Source organism: Hemiscyllium ocellatum, chromosome 3 (assembly GCF_020745735.1).
Source record: "Hemiscyllium ocellatum isolate sHemOce1 chromosome 3, sHemOce1.pat.X.cur, whole genome shotgun sequence".
NCBI classification, from domain to species: domain Eukaryota; kingdom Metazoa; phylum Chordata; class Chondrichthyes; order Orectolobiformes; family Hemiscylliidae; genus Hemiscyllium; species Hemiscyllium ocellatum.
The window spans coordinates 101,680,749-101,706,669 of NC_083403.1; the positions used below are offsets into that span (position 1 = coordinate 101,680,749).

Genomic DNA, 25,921 nt, shown 5'->3' on the forward strand with positions numbered 1-25,921 from the left:
AGGGGATTGGCAGCCATATTGCAACTGTACAAAGCCTTGGTTAAACATCGAATAGTTCTGGAAAGTATGTCCCTCAAAGATCATGTTGCACCTGGACAGGACGTTGGTTAGGCCACTGTTGGAATTTTGCGTGTATGTTTGGTCTTCTTCCGATGGGAAAGTTGTTGTGAAATTTGAAAGGGTTCAGAAAAGATTTACAAGGATGTTGCCAGGGTTGGAGGATTTGAGCGATAGGGAGAGGCTGAACAGGTTGGGGTTTTTCCCCTGGAGCGCCAGAAGCTGAGGGCTGAACCTTATAGAGGTTTACAAAATTATGAGGGGCATGGATAGGATAAATAGACAAAGTCTTTTCCCTGGGGTGGGGGAGTCCAGAACAAGAGGGCATAGATTTAGGGTGAGAGGGGAAAGGTATAAAAAAGACATAAGGGGCAACTTTTTCAAACAGAGGGTGGTACGTATATGGAATGAGCTGCCAGAGTAAGTGGTGGAGGCTGGTACAATTGCAACATTTAAAAGGCATCTGGATGGGTATATGAATAGGAAGGGTTTGGAGGGATATGGGCGGGGTGTTGGCATGTGGGACTAGATTGGGTTGGGACATCTGGTCGGCATGGACGAGTTGGACCAAAGGGTCTGTTTCCGTGCTGTACATCTCTATGACTGTAATAAAATTAGGAAATATTTCTTCGTGCAAAAGCTGGAAGCAGTTCAGAACTTCATTGCGAGATGTGTTATTAACTCAAACACTGAGATTGATGGATCATTGCTACCTAAAGCTATTAAGGTCTTTGCGGCACAGGGAGTATGAAGAATTAGTTCACAGATTAGCCAGCATCTCATTGCATTGCATGACAGGCTTGAAACCCCATTTAGTTTCGTCCTGTTCCCATGTTTCTAGCCATTTAATGTCAGATGTAACTGGTCCATGTAAAACATTATTGGATTCTGTTCAGGCCTGCCAAAACGCCACATCATACCAGGGTCATCCTGGAGTACAAAAACAACCCTTACTTTCTTTTCAATACAAGAGAAACTCTTCTTAAACCCTCTTTCCTGCATCTTCCATTTCCACCTACATTAATTAATTTGAGAAGCATATGAACTTCTTTGTCACCAACTTAGAGACCTTCCAATCAGTTGCCTTTGCCGCATCCCTTTTTTCTACTCATCTACAAAGTCAAACGTCCTCGAAAACTCCCCTGTGCCCTCATGCTGAAAACACATCTTTCCCTACTCCAAGTTTATCATATCCATTAGACCATCACCTGTTCTCTCAACTCTATTCCTAAATGTAACTCCCAAAGAACTTTCTTTGCTGGTCCCCATATTGACTAATTGTGACTGTTCCTTTTTTCAAGTATTATTCCTTTCTCCTTTTAATCTCCATCAAAAAAACAATCCTTGACCCACACCATCCTCACAAACTACTTGTTCATCTATAATTTTCCTTTAATCTCCAAAGTGCCTGAACTTGTCACCTCCCAAATTCATGCTCATCTTTCTGGAACTTCACTTTATAATCTCTTTAGTCAGATTTCTGTCTTTGCTACAATGTGGAAATAGCATCTAACTGCACTTATCTTGCTGGACCCCATATTGAATAATTGTGAATGTTTCTTTTTTCAAGTACTATTCCACTGACAGTAGATCACAAATTTTTTACTCCACTGAATACTTGGGCAGCTCAAAATCCCCCAGGACTTTTTACAGTTCTACTCCATATATTTTCACTTGTCACCACAGATGAACTAATCAAAATTAATGAGAGCTCATGGAATATAAATGTTCATAAGCTTATAAATATTTTGCTGTATTTTTACTCTCAAACATAATAAACTCATAATGCATTAAACGTGTTATTAAGTGGAGGAAAATTATTATTTAATTCCAGAAACAAAAGTCTGGGTAATTAAATTTTACAACTATTAATTCTACAGGACTACACATTTATTTGAAACATACGAATGTCTTACAAAATTATCAGAATTATCCTCTCTGAAAACTAATACCAAACAAAATTGTTCGCAAAGCATGCAACAGAAGCATGATAATACTTGGGTATTCTAATTAGCTGGTTGCCCCTAGTTGTTCCATCATGATCCTATGTTGGAGCTTCAATTAGATGTTACATATACTGATGCTGACACAAAGATAGGCAGAAGTGTAAGTAACATAAAGAGAGAACAATAGTTTAACTGAACGGGCGAACTATGTCAAGTGGAATTTTTGTCAGTGAATTTGAGAAGCATATGAACTTCTTTGTCACCAACTTAGAGACCTTCCAATCAGTTGCCTTTGCCGCATCCCTTGCAGTATCAATTTTGTGTACAATCAAGTTTCTGAACTTATAAATCAGAAGCAACCGTGATACTCACTGAGCCAAGCTCACACACAAAGTTTTAGTCTCACAAATGTGTAAAACATTGGTATCTTCCCTCATTTTGTACATTGAATCTGTCACCTCTAAAATACATCATGTGTTATTGTATTTGAATGAAATATCAGTTCATAGATATTGCTGAATTTTGCTTTCTAAATTAAAAGTATTAATATTATTTCACAGGGAATTCCAGGATTGCCTGGAAGCCCAGGCATACCAGGACCCCAAGGTATCCAGGTAATAATTATCCTTTAGTAAATCATGTAGCATAGTTGATGTTAACTTTGCAACTCAGTTTTCTTCGCTAATTTTAATAATTACCTTTGGTAGGGATTGCGTGGGCTTCATGGATACAAGGGCGAGCAAGGGATCCCTGGTGTTCCGGTAGGAACCAGTTTAATGAAAATGAACTTACTTTCTTTTAAGCAACAAGGCAAATCTATAAAATCATGCTCGCATCAGATAGACCATGACTTTATATGATGACAGCAGTTCCATTTCTGATCATGAAATTCAGGAAAGGTGTAAAATGAGCTATCAATACATTATCCTCTATTTTATTTTATTGCACAAAGTCAGGATTTACCTAATCCTGTGGTCTCATTATTTCTGTAAAGTTGACATTGGATTTCAGTTCTAAGCATAGAACATAGAATTTAGAACATTACATTGCAGTACAGGCCCTTGATGTTGCGCCAATCTGTGAAAATAACCTGATGCCTATCTAACCTACACCATTCCATTATTATCCATATTATGTTCAATGCCAATTTAAATGCCCTTAATGTCGGCAAGTTTATTATTGTTGCAGGCAGGTCGTTCCATGCCCCTTCTATTCTCCGAGTGAAAAAACCACCCCTAATATCTGTCCTAAATCTATCACCCCTCAATTTAAAGCTATGTCTCCTTGTGTTAGCTTTCACCATCTGAGGAAAAAGGCTCTCATTGTCCACCCTATCTAACGGTCAGATTATCTTATCTCGAGTAAGTCACTTCTCAATCTTCTTCTTTCAATGAAAACATCCTCAATTCCCTTAGCCTTTCCTCATAAGACCTTCCTTCCATCCTAGTAAATCTCCACTGAACCCTTTCCAAAGCTTCCACATCCTTCCAATGATGCAGTGACCAGAATTGCATGCAATACTCTAGGTGTGGCCTTATCAATGTCTGGTACGGCTGAAGCAAGACCTTGTGGCTCCAAAACTCAATCCCCCTACCACTAAATGCCAACACACCAAATGCCTTCTTAATCCTATCAACCCGGGTGGCAACTTTCAGGGATTTATGCACCAGGACGCCGAGATCTCTGTTCATCTACACTGCCAAGAATTTTACCATTAGCACAGTACTTTGCTTAAAATCTGATTGAAGATTTGTAGCTCGGGTATCCGTTGTTGTGGTTCTGCTCGCCGAGCTGGAAGTTTTTGCTGCAAACGTTTCGTTCCCTGGCTAGGGAACATCATCAGTGCTATTGGAGCCTCGTGTGAAGCGCTGCTTTGATGTTTCTTCCGGTATTTATATTGGTTTGTTCTTGCCGCTTCCGGGTGTCAGTTTCAGCTGCAGTGATTTGTATATGGGGTCCAGGTCGATGTGTCTGTTGATGGATGTTCTTGCCGCTTCCGGGTGTCAGTTTCAGCTGCAGTGGTTTGTATATGGGGTCCAGGTCAATGTGTCTGTTGATGGAGTTTGGGGATGAATGCCATGCTTCTAGGAATTCTCTGGCTGTTCTCTGTCTGGCTTGTCCTATGATAGTGGTGCTTTCCCAGTCAAATTCATGTTGCTGGTTGTCTGAGTGTATGGCTACTAGAGATAGCTGGTCGTGTCGTTTTGTGGCTAGCTGATGTTCATGGATGCGGATTGTTAGCTGTCTTCCTGTTTGTCCTATATGGTGTTTTGTGCAGTCCTTGCATGGTATTTTGTAAACTACGTTAGTTTGGCTCATGCTGGGTATTGGGTCCTTTGTTCTAGTGAGTTGTTGTCTGAGCGTGGATGTTGGCTTGTGTGCTGTTATGAGTCCTAAGGGTCGCAGTAGTCTGGCTGTCAGTTCTGAGACGCTCCTGACGTATGGTAGAGTGGCTAGTCCTTTTGGTTGTGGCATGTCCTCGTTCCTCGGTCTATCTCTTAGGCATCTGGTGATAAAGTTGCGTGGGTGTCCGTTTTTGGCGAATACCCTGTATAGATGTTCCTCTTCCTCTTTTCGCAGTTCTGGTGTACTGCAGTGTGTTGTGGCCCTTTTGAATAGTGTCCTGATGCAGCTTCGTTTGTGTGTGTTGGGGTGGTTACTTTCATAGTTTAAGACTTGGTCTGTGTGTGTTGGTTTCCTGTGTACCCTTGTGGTGAATTCTCCGTTGGGTGTTCTCTCTACTAACACGTCAAGGAATGGGAGTTGGCTATCCTTTTCCTCTTCTCGTGTGAATCGGATTCCTGTGAGTGTGGCGTTGATGATTCGGTGTGTTTTTTCTATATCTGTGTTTTTGATGATTACAAAGGTGTCATCAACATATCTGATCCAGAGTTTGGGTTGGATTTGTGGTAGGGCTGTATGTTCTAACCTTTGCATAACTGCCTCTGCTATGAGTCCCGAGATTGGTGATCCCATGGGTGTTCCGTTGATTTGTTCGTATATCTGATTGTTGAATGTAAAGTGTGTGGTGAGGCACAGGTCCAGTAGTTTAAGTATGCCGTCCTTGTTGATAGGTTCGGCCTCCTGTGTTCTGTTATGTATGTCCAGTAGGTTGGCTATTGTTTCTCTGGCTAGGGTTTTGTCAATTGAAGTGAACAGTGCCGTCACGTCGAATGATACCATGGTTTCTTCTTTGTCTATGTGTGTATTCCTGATGACGTCCAAGAATTCCTGTGTTGATTGTATGGAGTGTTTGGATCCGCTGACTAGATGTTTCAGTTTTTGTTGTAGTTCTTTGGCCAGTTTGTATGCTGGTGTCCCTGGTAGTGATACTATGGATCTGAGTGGGATGTCTGGTTTGTACCACCCTCTGTGTGAAAATGTTGCCCCTTAAGTCTCTTTTATATCTTTCCCCTCTCACTCTAAACCTATGCCCTTTAGTTCTGGACTCCCCCACCCCAGGGAAAAGACTTTGTCTATTTATCCTATCCATGCCCCTCATAATTTTGTAAACATCTATAAGGTCACCCCTCAGCCTCCAACGCTCCAGGGAAAACAGCCCCAGCCTGTTCAGCCTCTCCCTATAGCTCAAATCCTCCAAATCTGGCAACATCCTTGTAAATCTTTTCTGAACCCTTACAAGTTTCACAATATATTTCCGATAGGAAGGAGACCAAAATTGCACGCAATATTCGAACAGTGGCCTAACCATTGTCCTGTACAGCCACAACATGACCTCCCAACTCCTGTACTCAGTACTCTGACCAATAAAGGACTCAACACTCTGACCAAATGCCTTTTTCACTATCGTATCTACCTCCAACTCCAATTTCAAGGAACTATGAACAATAGACAATAGGTGCAGGAGTAGGCCATTCAACCCTTCGAGCCTGCACCGCCATTCAATATGATCATGGCTGATCATTCCTAATCAGTATCCGCTCCCTGCCTTATCTCCATAACCCTTGATTCCACTATCTTTGAGAGCTCTATCCAACTCTTTCTTAAATGAATCCAGAGACTGGGCCTCCGCTGTCCTCTGGGGCAGAGCATTCCACACAGCCACCACTCTCTGGGTGAAGAAGTTTCTCCTCATCTCTGTCCTAAATAGTCTACTCCGTATTTTTAAGTTGTGTCCTCTGGTTCGGCACTCACCCATCAGCGGAAACATGTTTCCTGCTGCCAGAGTGTCCAATCCTTTCATAATCTTATACGTCTCAATCAGATCCCCTCTCAGTCTTCTAAACTCAAGGGTATACAAGCCCAGTCACTTCAGTCTTTCAGTGTAAGGTAATCCCTCCATTCCAGGAATTGACCTTGTGAACCTACGCTGCACTCCCTCAACAGCCAGAATGTCTTTCCTCAAATTTGGAGACCAGAACTGCACACAGTACTCCAGGTGTGGTCTCACCAGGGCACTGTACAGCTGCAGAAGCACCTCTTTGCTTCTATACTCAATCCCTCTTGTTATGAAGGCCAGCATGCTATTAGCCTTCTTCACTACCTGCATGCTTGCCTTCATTGACTGGTGTACAAGAACACCCAGATCTCTCTCTACTGCCCCTTTACCTAAATTAATTCCATTGAGGTAGTAATCTGCCTTCCTGTTCTTGCCACCAAAGTGGATAACCATACATTTATCCACATTAAACTGCATCTGCCATGCATCTGCCCACTCACCTAACTTGTCCAGGTCACCCTGTAATCTCCTAACATCCTCATCACATTTCACCCTGCCACCCAGCTTTCTATCATCAGCAAATTTGCTAATGTTATTGCTGATACCATCTTCTATATCATTAACATATATTGTAAAAAGCTGCGGTCCCAGCATGGATCCTTACGGTACCCCACTGGTCACTGCCTGCCATTCCAAAATGGAGCCGTTTATCACTACCCTTTGTTTCCTATCAGCCAACTAATTTTCAATCCAATCTAGTACTTTCCCCCCAATACCATGCGCCCTAAGTTTACTCACTAACCTCCTATGTGGAACTTTATCAAAAGCTTTCTGAAAGTTCAGGTACACTACATCTACTGGATCTCCCTCGTCCATCTTCAGAGTTACATCCTCAAAAAACTCCAGAAGATTAGTCAAGCACGATTTTTTAGATTAGACTTACAGTGTGGAAACAGGCCCTTCGGCCCAACAAGTCCACACCGACCCGCCGCAGCGCAACCCACCCATACCCCTACATTTACCCATTACCTAACACTACGGGCAATTTAGCATTTTCCCTTCATAAATCCATGCTGACTCTGTCCTATCCTGTTACTACTATCCAGATGTGCCGTAATCTCATCCTTTATAATAGACTCCAGCATCTTTCCCACCACTGAGATCAGACTAACTGGTCTATAATTTCCTGCTTTCTCTTTTCCACCTTTCCTAAAACGTGGTATAAAATTAGCCACTCTCCAATCCTCAGGTACCGATCCCGAATCTATCGAATTCTGGAAAATCATCACCAACGCATCCACATTTCCCGAGCCACCTCCTTCAGTACCTTGGGGACTTATCAAGCTTCAGACCTAACCGTCTCTCCAACACCAAATCCTGGCAAATACAGATTCCCTTAAGTTCAGGTCCTTCAGTCACTGTTACCTCAGGGAGATTGCTTGTGTCTTCCCCAGTGAACACAAATCTGAAGTACCTATTTAATTCTTCTGCCATTTCTTTGTTCCCTGTAATAAATTCCCCTGTTTCTGTCTTCAAGGGCCCAATTTTAGTCCTAACCATTTTTTTGCCTTGCACATACTTGGAAAAAGCTTTTACTATCCTCCTTTATATTATTGGCCAGTTTACCTTCGTACCTCATTTTTCCTCTGCGTATTTCCTTCTTAGTAATCCTCTGTTGTTCTTTAAAAGCTTCCCAGTCCTCTGTTTTCCTACTTATCTTTGCTATGTTATACTTTTTCTCTTTTAACTTCATATGTTTCTTAACTTCCCTCGTCAGCCACGGCCGCCCATGCCTCCTCCTGGGATCTTTCTTCCTTTTAGGAATGAACTGATCCTGCAACTTCTGCATTATACACAGAAATACCCGCCATTGTTCCACCACAGTCATCCCTGCTAAGGTATTGCACCACTGAATTTTGGCCAGCTCCTCCCTCATAGCTCCATAGTTTCCTTTATTCAACAGAAGTACTGTCACTTCTGACTGTACCCTCTCCCTCTCAAATTGCAGATTGAAACTTATTGTATTATGGTCACTACTTCCCAATGGCTCCTTCACTTCGAGGTCTCTGACCAATTCTGGTTCACTACACAATACTAGATCCAGAATTGCCTTCTCCCTGGTCGGCTCCAGCACCAGCTGCTCTAAGAATCCATCTCTGAGGCACTCCACAAAGTCTCTTTCTTAAGGTCCAATACCATCCTGATTCTCCCAGTCTACCTGCATGTTAAAATCCCCCATAACAACTGTAGTAACATCTTTACCACAGGCCAATTTCAGCTCCTGATTCAACTTACATCTGACATCCAGACTACTGTTTGGGGGCCTGTAGATGACTCCCAAGAGGGTCTTTTTACCCTTAGTATTTCGCAGCTCTATCCACGCTGACTCTACATCCCCTGACTCTATGTCCCCCCGCACAAGGGACTGAATATACCTCCCTTACCAACAAGGCCACTCCACTCCCTCTGCCCGTCAGTCTGTCCTTACGATAGCACGTGTAGCCTTGAATATTCATTTCCCAGGCGCTGTCCACTTGAAGCCACGTCTCAGTTATCCCCACAATATCGTATCTGTCAATTTCCAAAAGAGCCTCAAGCTCATCCATCTTATTTCTAATGCTTTGTGCGTTCATATACAGTATTTTTAATTTGTTACTACTCTCACCCTTCCCATCAAACCCTATTCCACTCAACCTTACAGCATGATCCCTTTTCGAATTTTCTGCCTCATTGATACAGTTGTCTTTCTTGACTTCTCTTGTTCTAACTTTCCCTTCAACTTCCTTTTTATACATCCAGTTTGTCCCCTACCCCCACTACTTAGTTTAAATGTAGCGGTGTTGCAGTAGAAAGCCTGCCTGCCAGAATGCTGGTCCCTAACCTATTAAGGTGCAAACCGTTTCTCTTGTAGAATTTATGTTTGCCACAAAATGTACCCCAGTGATTGAAGAACTTAAATCCTTGCTTCCTGCACCAGTTCCCCAAACACGCGTTCAAGTCCATTATCTCCCTGTTTCTGGCCTCACCAGCCCGAGGAACTGGAAGCAAACCAGAGATAACCACCTTGGACGTCCTGCTTTTCAGCCTTCTTCCTAGTTCTCCAAAGTCCCGCTGTAGTATGTGCCTGCTTATTCCTGACATCATTTGTGCCGACATGTACCACCACCTTTGGCTCTTCACCCTCGTCCTTGAGGATTTCCTGCACTCTGTCCGCGATGTCTTTCAAGCACCAGGAAGACAACACACCATCCTTAAATCCTGTCTGCTGCCACAAAAACCCCGGTCAGTTCCTCTCACGATGGAGTCCCCTATTACCACGGCTCTGTGCGATGTCCGAGTCTTCCGCTCTGCCTCTGCGCCAACTTTTGATTGGCAGACCTGGCCGCCTCGTGGACTGGCAGTTTCCACTGTTTCCAACAGCTTCAACTTGTTCCTGACAAGTACTTCTCCCAGGGTCTCTTGCACCTGTCTCTACTCTGCCTTCCTCATTGTCCGCTCTCTTCTGCTCTCTTCTGGCATGATTGGTGTAATAACCTCGCTGAAGGTCTTGTCCAGAAAGATCTCGTTGTCTCGGATGAGCCTAAGGTCCTCGAGTTCTTTCATCAGCGCTGCAACATGCTCGGTCAATAGCTGAATGTGCACACACTTTCCGCACATGTACGAGGCAGACACACCAGAGTCGTTGACCTCCCACATCAAGCACGTAGCGCACTGAACCAGCTGGGCAGTCATGTCTTCACCCTCTTCAACTGTGGCGTAATCGCTTCACTCGACCTCCTTTTCAAAGAACCTGCACTCCAAGGTCTCTTTTGTTCAGCAACACTTCCCAGGGCCTTACCATTAAGTATATGAGTCCTGCTAAGATTTGCTTTCCCAAAATGCAGCACCTCGCATTTATCTAAATTAAACTCCATCTGCCACTTCTCAGCCCATTGGCCCATCAGGTCCAGATCCTGTTGTAATCTGAGGTAACCCTCTTCACTGTCAACTACACCTCCAATTTTGGTGTCATCTGCAAACTTACTAACTGTACCTCTTATGCTCACATTCAAATATTTATGTAAATGACAAAAAGTAGAGGATCCAGCACCGATTCTTGTGGCACTCCACTGGTCACAGGCCTCCAGTCTGAAAAACAACCCTCCATCACCACCCTCTGTCTTCCAGCTTTGAGCCAGTTCTGTATCCAAATGGCTAGTTCTCCCTGTATTCCTGGAGATCTAACCTTGCTAACCAGTCTCCTATAGGGACCCTTGTTGAACGCCTTACTGAAGTCCATATAGATCACATCTAGTGCTCTGCCCTCATCAATCCTCTTTGTTACTTCTTCAAAAAACTCAATCAAGTTTGTGAGACATGATTTCCCACACACAAAGCCATGTTGACTATTCCTAATCAGTCCTTGCCTTTCCAAATACATGTACACCCTGTCCCTCAGGATTCCCTCCAACAAGTTGCCAACCACCGAGGTCAGGCTCACCGGTCTATAGTTCCCTAGCTTATCTTTACCGCCCTTCTTAAACAGTGGCACCACATTTGCCAACCTCCAGTCTTCCGGTACCTCACCTGTGACATTGATGATACAAATATCTCAGCAAGAGGCCCAGCAATCACTCCTCTGACTTCCCACAGAATTCTCCGGTATACCTGATCAGGTCCTGGGGATTTATCCACCTTTATGCGTTTCAAGACATCTGGCACTTCCTCCTCTGTAATCTAGACATTTTTCAAGATGTCACCATCTATTTTCCTACAGTCTATATCTTCCATATCCTTTTCCACAGTAAATACTGATGCAAAATATTCATTTAGTATCTCCCCCATTTTCTGTGGCTCCACACAAAGGCCGCCTTGCTGATCTTTGAGGGGCCCTATTCTCTCCCTAGTTACCATTTTGTCCTTAATATATTTGTAAAAACCCTTTGGATTTTCCATAATTCTGTTTGCCAAAGCTATCTCATGTCCCCTTTTTGCCCTCCTGATTTCCCTTGTAAGTATACTCCTACTTCCTTTATACTCTTCTAAGGATTCACTCGATCTATCTTGTCTGCACCTGATATATGCTTTCTTCTTTTTCTTAACCAAATCTTCAATTTCTTTAGTCATCCAGCATTCCCTATACCTACCAACCTTTCCTTTCACCCTGACAGGAATATACTTTTTCTGGATTCTTGTTATCTCATTTCTGAAGGCTTCCCATTTTCCAGCCGTCCCTTTATCTGCGAACATCTGCCTCCAATCAGCTTTCGAAAGTTCAGTAATGATTAGATTAGATTACTTACAGTGTGGAAACAGGCCCTTCAGCCCAACAAGTCCAAACCGACCCGCCGAAGCGCAACCGACCCAGACCCATTCCCCTACATTTACCCAACACTACGGGCAATTTAGCATAGCCAATTCACCTAACCTGCACATTTTTGGACTATGGGAGGAAACCGGAGCACCCGGAGGAAACCCACGCAGACACGGGAAGAATTTGCAAACTCCACACAGTCAGTCGCCTGAGGCGGGAATTGAACCTGGGTCTCTGGCGCTGTGAGGCAGCAGTGCTAACCACTTTACAACCGTGCCACCCATCAAGTTCTTGCCTAATACTGTCAAAATTGGCCTTTCTCCAACTTAGAACTTCAACTTTTAGATCTGGTCTATCCTTTTCCATCACGATTTTAAAACGAATAGGATTATGGTCGCTGGCACCAAAGTGCTCCCCCATTGACACCTCAGTGACCTGCCCTGCCTTATTTCCCAAGAGTATGTCAAGTTTTGCACCTTCTCTAGTAGGTACATCCACATACTGAATCAGAAAATTGTCTTGTACAAACTTAAGTAATTCCTCTCCATCTAAACCTTTAACACTATGGCAGTCCCAGTCGTTGTTTGGAAAGTTAAAATCCCCTACCATTCCTACCCGATTGTTCTTACAGATAGGTGAGATCTCCTTACAAGTTTATTTCTCAATTTCCCTCTGACTTTAAAGGGGTCTATAATACAATCCCAATAAGGTTATCATCCCTTTCTTATTTCTCAGTTCCACCTAAATGACTTCCCTGGATGTGTTTCCTGGAATATCCTCCCTCAGCACAACTGTAATGCTATCGCTTATCAAAAATGCCACTCCCCCTCCTCTCTTGCCTCCCTTTCTATCCTTCCTGTAGCATTTGTATCCTGGAACATTAAGCTGCCAGTCCTGCCCATCCCTGAGCCATTTTTCTGTAATTGCTTTGATATCTCAGTCCCATGTTCCTAACCATGCCCTGAGTTCATCTGCCTTCCCTGTTAGGCCCCTTGCATTGAAATAAATGCAGTTTAATTTATTAGTCCTACCGTGTCCCTGCCTGGCCTGACTGTTTGACTAATTTCTGTTCTCAACTGTACCTGCCTCAGATTGATCTCTTTCCTCACTATCTCCCTGGGTCCCCCCCCCCCCCCTCCGAACCTTACTAGTTTAAATCCTCCTGAGCAGTTCAAGCAAATTTCCCTGCCAGTATAGGTGCAATCTGACTTCTTGTACAGGTCACTTCTACCCCAAAAGAGATTCCAATGAACCAAAAGTGTGAATCCTTCTCCCATACACCAGCTCCTCAGCCATGCATTCATCTGCTCTATCCTCCTATTTCCGCCCTCACTAGCTCTTAGTGGGAGTAATCCAGATATTACTACCTTTGAGGATCTCCTTTTAAAATTTCTACCTAACTCCCTGTAATCTCCCTTCAAAATCTCAACCTTTTCCCTTCCTATATCGTTGGCTCCAATGTGGACAATGACCTCTTGCTGGCCCCTCTCCCCCGTGAGAACATTCTGCACCCTCTCTGAAATATCCGTGATCCTGGCATCAGGGAAACAACACACCATTCTGCTATTTCTCTGCTGGCCACAGAAACATCTGTCTGTTCCTCGGACTACAGAATCCCCTAACACAAGTGATCTCTAGGAAGCGGACGTTCCCTCGTTGCATTAGAGCCAGTCTCAATACCAGAAACTTGGCTGTTCGTGCTACGTTCCCCTGAGAATCCATCACCCCCTACATTTTCCAAAACAGCATGCATGTTTGAAATGGATATATCCACAAAAGACTCCTGCCCTAGGTGTCTACCTCTCTTACCCTTCCTGGAGTTAACCCATCTATGTGACTGTATCTGAGACTTGCCCCCCTTCCTATACCTGCCATCCATCACATACTGTTGCTGTTGTAAATTCTTCATCGCTTCTAACTGTCTCTCCAACCGATCCATTCGATCTGATAAGATTCGCATCCAACAGCATTTATGGCAGATATGATTAGATTAGATTACTTACAGTGTGGAAACAGGCCCTTCGGCCCAACAAGTCCACACCGACCCGCCGAAGCGCAACCCACCCATACCCCTACATTTACCCCTTACCTAACACTACGGGCAATTTAGCATGGCCAATTCACCTGACCCGCACATCTTTGGACTGTGGGAGGAAACCGGAGCACCCGGAGGAAACCCACGCAGACACGGGGAGAACGTGCAAACTCCACACATATAATCCACAGTAACCCTTAAACTCACTTTAAACTCCCACATCTGACAAGAAGTACATCTCACTGTAAAGCCCATTTTTGCTCCTTCATAATCTACAGACCCAGAAAGTAACACCATATTATTCCTCTACAAAACACTGCATCAGGTTAAATTAATAGTAATGGCTTATATTTTAAGTTTAATCAAGAGACTTATCTCCAAAAAACATATAATCAAGAAATAACCCACTGTACTCATTACTGCAGCCTTACTATTGGACAGATTTAAAATAACGATTAACTTATCTGATTCTGTGTTGTGAACTTCACCAAACAGGTTCCTCCAAGATCAGTTGTGAAATTCACTGTTTGTTAATTTTCCCAGATGCACTCTGATGTCCAGCGATACATGAATTCAAAAACAGCAAAGTTTTTCGGCACTATCCACAACTCTGCCTATCTTAGTGTCATCCGCAAACTACTAACTCATCCTTCTACTCCCACATCCAGATTATTTATAAAGATGACAAACAGAGATGTCCCCAAAAAAGATCATTGAGACACACCCCTGGTAATTAAGCTCCAGGATGAACATTTCCCATCAACCACCACACTCTGTCTTCTTTTGGCTAGCCAATTTCTGATCCAAACCGTTAAATCACCTTCAATCCTGAAACTCCGTATTTTGCGCATCAGCCTACTGCTGGTACGCCTTACTGAAGTCCATATGTACCACATCAACTGCTTTATCTTCATCCATCTGTTTTGTCATCTTCTTCAAGAATTCAATCAGGTTAGTGAGGTATGACCTACCCTTCTCAAAACTGTGTTGATTATCTCTAATCAAATTATTCCTTTCCAGATGAGTATAAATCCTATCGTTATGATCTTTTCCAACACCTTACCTGCAACTCAAGTAAGGCTGACTGGTCTATAATTACCAGGGTTGTCCCGACTCCCCTTCTTAAACAAGGGAACAACATTTGCTATCCTCCAGTCTTCTGGCATTACTCCTATCAACAATGATGGCATAAAGACCAAAGCCAAAGGCTCTACAATCTTCTCCCTGGCTTCCCAGAGAATCCGAGGATAAATCCCATCTGGCCCAGGGGTCTTATCTATTTTCAGATCTTCCAAAATTGCTAAAACCTCCTCTTTGTCAACCTTAATCCCATCTAATCTTGTAACCTGTATCTTTGTATTCTCACTAACATTACCCTTTTCCAATGTGAATACTGACGTAAAGGATTAATTCAATGCTTCCCCTACGTCCTTAGATTCCACAGATAACTTTCCACTACTAACTTTGATTGGCCTTAATTTTACTCTTATTCCCAATTCCTCCGCCTCTGCTGCATCTGCTCCCAGGAGAACCAGTTCCACCACAGAAATCCATCCTGACCTTAAATTCACCTGGACTATCTCTGACATCTCCCTCCCCTTCCTAGACCTTTCCATCTTCATCAATGGTGACCGACTCAACACTGGCATTTTCTACAAACCCATCGACTCCCACAGCTACCTGGATTACACCTCCTCCCACCTTGCCTCCTGCAAAAAAGCTATCCCTTGTTCCCAATTCTTCTGTCTCCACCTCAGCTGCTCCCAGGAGAACCAGTTCCACCACAGAACACCAGATGGCCTCCTTCTTTAAAGACCACAATTCCACCTCCCATGTGGTTAATTATGCCCTCTAGCGCATCTCATCCACTCCCCACACCTCCACCCTCTCACCCTCCGACTGCAACAAGGACAGAGCCCCCTGGTCCTTACCTTCACCCCATCAACCTTTGTTTACATCGTATCATCCTCCACCATTTCTGCCACCTACAAACGGACGCCATCACTAGAGATATATTTTCCTCCCCACCCCATCCACATTCCGTAAAGACCATTCCCTCCGCTACTACCTCGTCAGGACATCCCCCCCCCCCCCCCCAACTTCCCTTGCCACCGCAGGAATTGCAAAACCTTTGCCCACACCTCCTGCCTCACCTCTGTCCAAGGCCCTAAATTTACTGTATCCGTTGCTCCCGATGCAGTCTCCTCTACACTGGGGAGATAGGACACCTACTCGCAGAGCGCTTCAAAGAACATCTCCGGACACCTGCACCCACCAACCCCACTGCCCTATGGCCGAACACTTCAACTTCCCATCACACTCTGCTGAGGAGGCCTGGCCTCCTCCATCACCACTCCCTTACCACACGACACCTGGAGGAAGAATGCCTCATCTTTCGCCTCGGGATCCTCCAAACCCATGGCATCAATGTTTATTTCAGCAGTTTCCTCATTCCCCCTCCTCCCACCTTATCCCAGTTCCAACCTTCCAGCTCAGCACCACCCTCATGACCTGTCCCATCTGTCCATCTTTCTTCCCACCTATCCAATCCACCCTCCCCTCCGACCTATCACCTTTACCCACCTATTGCACTCTCAGCCACCTTCCCCCCTAGCATCACCCCCCTCCCATTGATCTCTCCACCCCTGAGGCTTCCAGCCTCATTCTTGATGAAGGGCTTTTGCCCAAAACATTGATCTTCCTGCTCCTCAGATGCTGCCTGACCTGCTGTACTTTTCCAGCACCACACTCTTGACTTTAATCTCCAGCATCTGCAGTCCTCACTTTCACCTAATCTTACTCTAGTCATTCTTTTATTCCTGATATATCTATAGGAGGCCTTATGGTTTTCCTTGATCATATCTGCCAATAACTGCTCAAGTCCTCTCCTGGCTCTTCTTAGCTCTCTGTTTAAATCTTTTCTGGCCAACTTATAACTCTCAAGCCCCCTAACAGCCTTCATGCCTCATCCTCACATAAGCCTTTTTCTTCCTCTTGACAAGAGCTTCAACTTCTTTAGTAAACCATGTCTCCCTCTCTTGACAACTATCTCCCTCCCTGATAAGTATATACTTATCAAGGACCCGCAGTAGCTCTCCCTTGAATAACCTCCACATTTCAAGTCTGTCCATGCTCTGCAGTTTCCTTCCCCATCCTATGCATCCTAAATCTTGCATCATAATTGACTTTCACTCAATTATACCTCTTTCCCTGCAGTTTATACCTATCCCTGTCCATTTCAATTGTAAACATAACCGAATTATGGTCACTGTCACTAAAGTGCTCACCCACCTCCAAATCTGTCACCTGGTTGGGCTCATTCCCCAGTACCAAATCCAATATGGCATCTCCCCTTGTTGGCCTGTCTATATTCTGTCTCAGAAAACCCTCCTGCATGCATTGAACAAAAACTGACCCATCTAAACTACTTGAACTATAGTATTCCCAGTCAATATTGGGGAAGTTAAAGTCCCACATAACAACTACCCTGTTACTTTCGCTCCTATCGAGAATCATCTTTGCTATCCTTACCTCTACATCACAATTCGAAGGCCTCTAGAAAACTCCCAACAGGGTGACCTCTTCTTTCTTGTTTCTAACCTCAGCCTAAACCACCTCAATGGATGAGTCCTCATACGTTGCCTCAGTTGTTGTAATACTACCCTTGATTAACAATGCCACATCCCCTCCTCTTTTACCATCATCTCTGTTCTTGCCGAAACATATAAATCCTGGAATCTGCAACAACTGTTCCTGTCCTTCCTCTAGGTATGTCTCTGAAATGGCCAGAATATCAAGATCCAAGGTACCAACCCATCATGCTGCAAGTTCACCCACCTTATTCCGGATGCTCTTGGCACTAACGCACACACATTTCAACTCAACATCATGATTGCCAGTGCCCTTTCGCGACCTTGTTAACCTATTCCTGACCGCACTACCCTCAACCTCCTGTACATTGAGAATATAAAATCAAAGTGTCTTCTCACTTTGCTATTCACATACAATGCAATGGAATAGATGACTAATTGATTCTCTTCAACTATCTTCATTTGCAAAATTTATTGATTTTTGACAACAGTAGTAAACATCTAACATGTATTTGATTGATAAGGTGAATGAGATAAATTCACTAATCAAGGAATAGCATTCATAGGAAACAAAAGTCACCAACAAGGTAACAATGATGTTATTCTGAACAAATACACCTGATCCACATTCTAAGGTGCTCATCAATAGCATTACCTCTTCCATAAAATTGTGGCTCTTGACGTTTCTTTGTTATATTTTACATGTCTGGGAAACACCTTACAGCACACTTGAAATAAGAAAACAGTATTTTTGGAGGGAAACTATCTTTTATACACAACCATCTAATTGGAAATTATGTTTTGCACAGAAAGGCATTTGCTAACTGTGAAAAAAAATGCAATATGTTCTCTTTAGCAAAAACATGATAATATACGTTTTTAAATAAGTCATCTTATGCTTTGACTCAGATGGGGCTGAATTAAATAATTGCTGAATTTGGGCATGTGAGATTATCCTAACAGGTCCAGTCAAAGTGATAAAGATAGCAAGCAAACCTCATACTGCCTGCTTATTCCATGATAATGAGCTGAAAATGTGTTGCTGGAAAAGCACAGCAGGTCAGGCAGCATCCAAGGAGCAGGAGAATCGACATTTTGGGCATGAGCCCTTCTTCAGGAATGAGCCTTCCTGAAGAAGGGCTCATGCCCGAAACGTCGATTCTCCTGCTCCTCGGATGCTGCCTGACCTGCTGTGCTTTTCCAGCAACACATTTTCAGCTCTGATCTTCAGCATCTGCAGTCCTCACTTTCTCCTATTCCATGATAATGTCATGTAACCTCATAGCTGCACAACTAGACAAGAGGCTCAGGTTAATGTAAGTTTAGCAACATTGAAAGTTAGCCTATATTTAAAGCCAACTTTTACCTCTTAAAAGAAAGGTGCATTCTGGTTTCAGCAGGCACTGAAACTATTTGGAATTTTATCTTTTTCATTCATGGGACATCGATGTCACTAGCCATACCAGTATTTATCATCCATTCCTAATCGCCCAGAGGGCAATTGAGATTCAACAGCATTGGTGTGGATCTGGAGTCACATCTAGGCCAGACCAGGTAAAGGTGGCAAATTTCCTTCCCTAAAATGCATTAGTGAACCAGATAGGTTTTTCCTAACGATCAGCAATGGTTTCATGATCATCCTTAGATTCTTAGTCCCAGATTCTTATATTATTGAGTTCAAATTTCACCATCTACTATGGTGGACATTTGAATCTGGGTTCCCCAGAACATTAACTGGTCTCTGGATTAATAACCCTGTGATAATACCACTGGGCCACCACCTATCTATTCTTGAAGACTTTCATGAAGCTTTAAAACACATAAAGGTGGATAAATCCCCGGGGCTTGATCAGATGTACCCTAGAATTCTGTGGGAAGCTGGCAGAGTGATTGCTGGGCTCCTTGCTTAGATATTTATATCATCAACAGCCACAGGTGAAGTGCCAGAAGACTGAACATTGGCGAACATGGTGCCACTATTTAAGAATGGTGATAAGGAAAAACCAGAGAACTATAGACTGGTGAGCCTGTCATCAGTGGTGGGAACGTTGTTGGAGGAGATCCTGAGGAACAGGAATTACATGTATTGTGAAGGCAAGGATTTATTAGGAATAGCTTTGTGCACAGGAATCATGTCTCACTGACTTGATTGAGTTGTTTGAAGAAGTAACAAAGATGATTGATGAGGGCAGAGTGGTGTGCGTGATCTATATGAACTTCAGTAAGTCTTTCGACAAGGTTCATATGGTAGACTTGTTGGCAAGGTTAGATCACATGAAATACAGGAAGAACTGGCCATTTGGATACAGAAGTAGCTGGAAGGTAGAAGACAGAGGTTGGTGGTGGAGGGTTGCTTTTCAGACGGAGGCCTATAACCAGTGATGTGGAACAATGATTGGTGCTGAGCCCACTGATTTTCATCATTTATATAAATGATTTGGATGCGAACATAAGGTGGTATTGTTAGTAAATTTGCAGATGACACCAATATTGGAGGTGTAGTGGACAGTGAAGAACAATTACCTCAGAGGACAACAGGACTTTGATCGGATGGACCAATAGCCCAAGGAGTGGCAGATGGAGTTTAATTTAAATAAATGTGAGATGCTACATTTTGGAAGGGCAAATCAGGGCAGGACTTCTACTGTTAATGGAGAGGTTCTGTGGAGTGTTGCTGAGTAAAGAGACCTTGGAATGCAGGTTCAAAGTTCCTTGAAAATAGAGTCGCAGGTAGATAGGGTAGTGAAGAAGGCATTTGGAATGCTTGTCTTCATTGGTCAATGCATTGTGTATAGGAGTTGCGAGGTCATGTTGCAGCTGTATAGGACATTGGTTAGGTCACTTTCGGAATACTACATGCAATTCTTGTCTCCCTGCTTGAGGAGAGATGTTGTGAAATTTGAAACGGTCCAGAAAAAATTTAGAAGGATGTTGTCAGGGTTGGAGGATTTGGGCTACAGCGAGAGACCGAATAGATTAGGGCTATTTTCTTTGCTGTGATGGAGGATGAGGGGGTGACCTTATAGGCATTTATAAAATCATGAGGTGCATGAATAGGGTAAATAGGCAAAGTTTTTTTTTCCCAGGGATGAGGATGTCCAAAACTGGAACGCATAGGTTTATGGTGAGAGGGGAAAGATTTAAAAGGTAGCTAAGGGGCAACTTTTTCACAGAGGGAGGTGTGTGGAATAAGCTGCTAGAGGAAGTAGTGGAGGCTGGTACAATTGCAATGTTTAAAAGCCATTTGGATGGATATATGAATAAGAAGGGTTTAGAGGGATATGGGCCAGATGCTGGCAATGAAATTAGATTAATTTAGGATATCTGGTCTGCAAGAATCTGTTGAACCAAAGAGGCTGTTTCCATGCTGTGCAGTTCTATGACTCTACGACACTATAACCTACAGTAGACACTGCAATAATCAGAGAACTCCCTCGGGTTTTCAATTGCTGTGTTAGACCCAATGCTGCAGGAGATTCTCTTCTTTCAGAGATCAGGAAGCCTTTGAGACAATTGCTGAGTTGACAGTGAATGCATGTGGATGTGACTGCCTAGATGAAGTGGCGCATAAATTTAATGACCTAACCCTAGTGTTAAGGCATCTCCTAATTATCAAATCTCACCAATTACACCACTGGCCACTTAAACTACTTCATTCAGCACAACCCTTTCGCTCAACTATCATTTGCAAACACAACTTAAACCTCATATCCATGTACTTCTATAACCCTCATGCACTCAGTATTGCTGCAAGCAGCTGGCTAGTTATTCACCCCTGGCAGCCACATCATCAAAACACAATGCATCACAATCACCGGCACAGTGGCTACTCCTTTTCCAGGAAAATATTGCTTGAAATTTGCTGCAGCAGCAAAACAGCAGGGGATATGCACTCCTGCAAGTGCTGGAAATAATTGTAACTGCCATTAGTAAGGCTATGACCAACGTCATTGTTGAAGCCGTCAATGATGACGGTGTGGTCCCTCATCATGCGTCCACTTAAATCCCATCCTGTTCTCATCTTATCAATAGCAACTTGTATTTAACGTAATAAAACATACGAAGGTACTTCACAGACAAGTTACAAAATGATATGTAACCCTGAATCATAACAGGAGATATTAGGGCAGATGACCATAAACTTGGTCAAAGATGCAGGTTTTAAGGACTGGCTTAGAGAATGAAAGCAAAATGGAGATGCTTAGGCAGAGATGCTTTGGGAGAGAATTTGAGAGTTAAGATTGAGGCAGGTGAAGGTCACCAATGATGAACTAATTAAAATCTTAGATGCTCGAGAGGCTGGGAATGAAGAGGAAAAGTATTTCAAAGGGATATGGGGCTTGAGATTGCTTTGAAGCCATGAATAGATTTGAAAACAAGGATAAGAGATTTTATATCAAGAAATTGCTGAACTACATTGCTTAACTACATTGTTTAACTGAGAACCACTGCAGGTCAGGGAGCACAGGGTGATAGGTAAATGGTAATTCATGCAAGTTATGACGTGAGCACTAGAGTTTTGAATGACTTGAATTTAACAGAGCATATGATTTGGAGGGTTCAGCCAGCAATGTGTTAGCAGAGTCACACATGGAGGCACCAAAAGTATAGTTGAAGGTTTCAGAGGTAGGAAGGATGAGGCAAGGACACAGATGGATACTGCTGTGGAGGTGATATGAGGTAGTCCTAGTGTGGCACATATTTCTAAAAAAAGGTGACCTCAAGGTCAGACATGACACCTAGGTTGTAAACAAAACAATCTGTGGGAAGGGAATGGGTTTTGTGCTAGAGTCTGAAGGCAAAGCCTCAGTCTTCCCAACACTTTATTGAATAAAATTCTTATTCATCCAATACTATGTATTGAATAAGCAGTCTGACATACTAGGGGAAAGGTTAACACACGTGCTCTGGAAAGCGCAATTCAAAACACAAGATCTGTGGCAGAGGAGTCAGATGGAAATTTTGATGCAGGGCCTGACAGAGAAAGTTTGATGGGCCTGCATATCTAATGTTTGGTACATTGCCAAACCTAACAGAAAGCCTATTGTCACTGTCATAAGTTTGCTCCGCCATTTGGCTGTTATGCTCCTCACTCCCATTTTCCTGCCTTCTCCTCATAACCCTTCAACCCATTACCAGTTAAATATCTGTCTAACTCCTCCTTAAATTTACTGACTGCCCCAGCATCCACAGCACTTTGGCATTCACAACCTTTTCAGCGAAGCAGTTTCTCATCAATTCTGCTTTAAATTTACTACCCCTTATCCTAAGACTAAGACCTCTCATCCTAGATTGCCCCATGAGAGTACCATCTGTTCCACATCAATTTTATCCATACCTTTTATCATCTTGAATACCTCAATTTGATCTCCCCTCATTCTTCTAAATTCCAGAGAGCTCAGGCCTAAACTGTTCATCTCTCTTCATATGATAAACCCCTCATCAATCTAGTGAACCTCCTCTGAACTGATTTCAATGCCACTCCATCTTTCTCCAGGCGCGATCTCACCAATACCTTGTATAGCTGCAACAATACTTCCTTTCCTTAATTTCTGTTCATTTAGCTATAAAAGCCAAAATGCCATTTGTTTTCCTTTTTTATCTGCTGTGCTTGCATGCTAGTTTTCTGTGACACATGAATGAGGACACCCAGATCCCGCTGCACCAGAGCACCCTGAAGTCTCTCCCCACTGAGATAATAGGTCGCCTTCCCATTTTTTCGACCAAAATGCATGACCTCACACTTATCCATGTTAAACTCCATCTGCCACATTTTGGTCCGCTCTCCTAACCTATCTGTATCCATTTTTAAGATTCTTATTTCCTCATTGTAATTTACTGTTCTACCTATATTTTATATTGTCCACAAACTTGGCTAAAGAGCCAAGGACAACTTGGCTGTAGTGCCTTCTATCCCTGTATCCAAGTTGCTAATGTAGATTATAAATATCTAGGTTCCAAGGCCCTGTGGCACCCCACCAGTTATATCTTGCCATCCAGAAAAAAATCCTATTTATCCCAATTCTCTTTCTTCTTTCCATCAGTCAGTCATCTATCCAAATTAATAAATTACCCCATATCCCATATGATCAAACCTTGTGAATTAGCCTTTTGTGCAGCACCTTATCAAATGCCTTCCAGAAGTCCAGATATCCCCAATATCCACTTTGCTTGTTATATCTTCAAAGAACTCTAGCACATTAACTATAGAGATGTACAATATGGAAACAGACCCTTCGGTCCAACTCGTCCATGCTGACCAGACACTAAATTAATCTAGTCCCATTTGCCAGCCCATTGGCCCACATATCTCTAAACCCTTCCTATTCATATACCCATCCAGATGCTTTTTAAATGTTGAAATTTACCTGCTTCCACAACTTCCTCTGGCAGCTTATTCTATACATATACCAATCTCTGCGTGAAAAAAATTGTCCCTTGGGTCCCTTTTAAATCTTTCCCGTCTCACCCTATGCCCTCTAGTTCTGGACTCCCCCAACCCGGGAAAAGACCTTGTCTGTTTACCTTATCCATGCCCCTCATGAATCAAGCATGATTTGCCCTACATAAAACCATGCTGACTCTGATGGATAGCATTTTGACTTTCCAAATGTCTTGATATTGCTTCCTTGATAATTGATTTAACACTTTCCAATAACAGATGTTGAACTAACTGGTCTGTAATTTCCCACATTTTGCCTCCCTTCCTTTTTGAATTAGCATTTTTCCAATCCACTTTTCCGTATCCAGGAAATTTTGGAATATTGTAACCAATGGATCCACTATTTCCATGAAGTATGAAGGAGTCCAGTTTGACACGGTGTTTCAAGTAGAGTTTGGTAGCCATCTTTTCAGCATAAAACCAGTGGCCAATTCATTGAGAAAACAGATCCAACAATTATGTAGCATCTGTTGGCCAATGTCTCTACTTCCATAACAGCAGAAGCAGAAATTAATGACGTAATATTGAAGAATGTTGTGTTTGGCATGATTTGTAGTAGAGTAACATGAGAATTCAATGAGGTCTCTCTCGACGTTGAGAGCAACTCACAGCATCTTTTCCACATCTGATGAGATTGAGGTGAGTTGCCATTTAAGTGAGATTATAGTTTGTTAACCACTGTATGAGTGAGTGGCATAATTTTCAGTCAAATATCACATGGGACTCTTTCAGATCAATTGTGTGCAGCTTTCCCCCTATAATGAGAGTGAAGCAGGATTTGAAGGAGATGAAAGTGGGTGGCACAGGTATTATTTTTGGTGCAGGTGAGGAGGTGTCCTGAGTGAATAAGTAGGCAGTGCAGAAGGCAAGCAGAGTTATTCCAGTTGAGTGTTAGAGTGCATGAGAAGATGTTACAGGCAATAGTGAGAATGATAGGCATAGGCCTTTTTGGGAGGTGGGTACAGTAGCAGAGATGAACTGAGTGAGAAGAACTGGAGAGAGAATGGTGGCATTTATGGTGGTGGAGTAGAGTAAATCACTGACCTTCAAGTCAGGATTCACTGGGATAGCGTGCTCAAAATTAAGCGCCAATATTCCAAATTCCTCATAAAAGTTAAAATTTTAAAATATGTACACATTATTCACCAATCTACCAGATTTTCAGACCCAGGTTGATAGAAAACATGGATCAGTGAACAAAAGTGACTACTTATTACCAACAGTTAGACTCCAGCTACAGGTAAACGTTAATAAACTGTTGGTGTAGAGTTAATTAAAACTCTAATCCCGTCATAAACTCTTCCTAATACACATAGATACATACACACATGTGCACACAAAGATATACAGGCAGGGAAATACATGGATAGAGGGGAAAAGCTGAAAAACCAGTTCAGTGGTATTTGTCCACAAATTCTATTGAGTTGGTTCTTGCTGATCAGAGTTTCTTCCTTGCTTGCCTTTCCAAATGCTTTCACTGGTTTGCAAGTTTCTAAAATACATCTGATTTGTCAAATAAAAGTCACAGCTTACAGCAACTGCTGAAGGAAAGATTAACTTGTTTTCTCAGGTTTAAAGTAAGTTTTGACTCAGTGAACAGATTAAATCTTTCATTTGAATCCCGTTACCAGTTCCAAATTGTGCAGTGACCTGTCAACCAAACACAGTTTTTCCCAAGCATAAGGACTTTTTCACCAGTAACTGATCACTAGTCCATAGACTAATCAACTTATTGTGGCCAACCAAAGTTTCATCTGAATACAGAACTGTTTATCTGAAAGCAGTTCAATTACTGCTTGTTCAATAGCTGTTTACGATGCTGACCATGAGAGTCAGGTAGCTTGCTTTTCCAAACATGCAGTCATATTTCAAAATACTGGTTTTATAATAGCTCTTTCTTATTTCAATCCACAGTTCTAAAACACACACAAATAAAAAGACTTGACCCTTACATGCTTCCTAAATTGAATTTCTCTAAATGGCTGAGACTGTACTGACTCAGGATGAGTAACCTTCAGACCAAGCTCACATGGACTGGTAACAAGGTCTTGTCTCCTGGTTCTGGGTGTGCCTTTACATTCCATTGAGCTGGTCCTCCAATTCAATGCCTGGAAAGCCAGGCACCAACATCCATTATCTGCCAAATCCAGTGCAATTGTCAGGGACTGTGTAAGACAGGTCCAGACTGATGATGATTGTCCAGGTGCACAACGCCTTTTAAATATGACATTGGCCTCAGGGATGTCAATCAATTCTGGGATATCTGGCAGTGACAAGTTGGTCCAGAATCATTGCATGGTAAGTTGGGGATAGAATCAGATAAGAAGGTTACCTGGGCAGGGTAGGTAGTTGATGAAGTGAATCTGGCAAGACTTGGT

General features: G+C 42.9%; 1 protein-coding gene across 1 annotated transcript in view; it reads left to right on the forward strand.

Moving 5' to 3' along the window:
- col21a1 (collagen, type XXI, alpha 1) overlaps window positions 1-25,921 on the forward strand; it is a 457,104-nt gene that overhangs the window by 167,261 nt on the left and 263,922 nt on the right. The window contains exons 11-12 of the mRNA XM_060854885.1: window positions 2,564-2,617; window positions 2,711-2,764. Of these exons, the coding sequence (XP_060710868.1) occupies window positions 2,564-2,617; window positions 2,711-2,764 (108 nt within the window). The remainder of the gene's footprint in view (window positions 1-2,563; window positions 2,618-2,710; window positions 2,765-25,921) is intronic.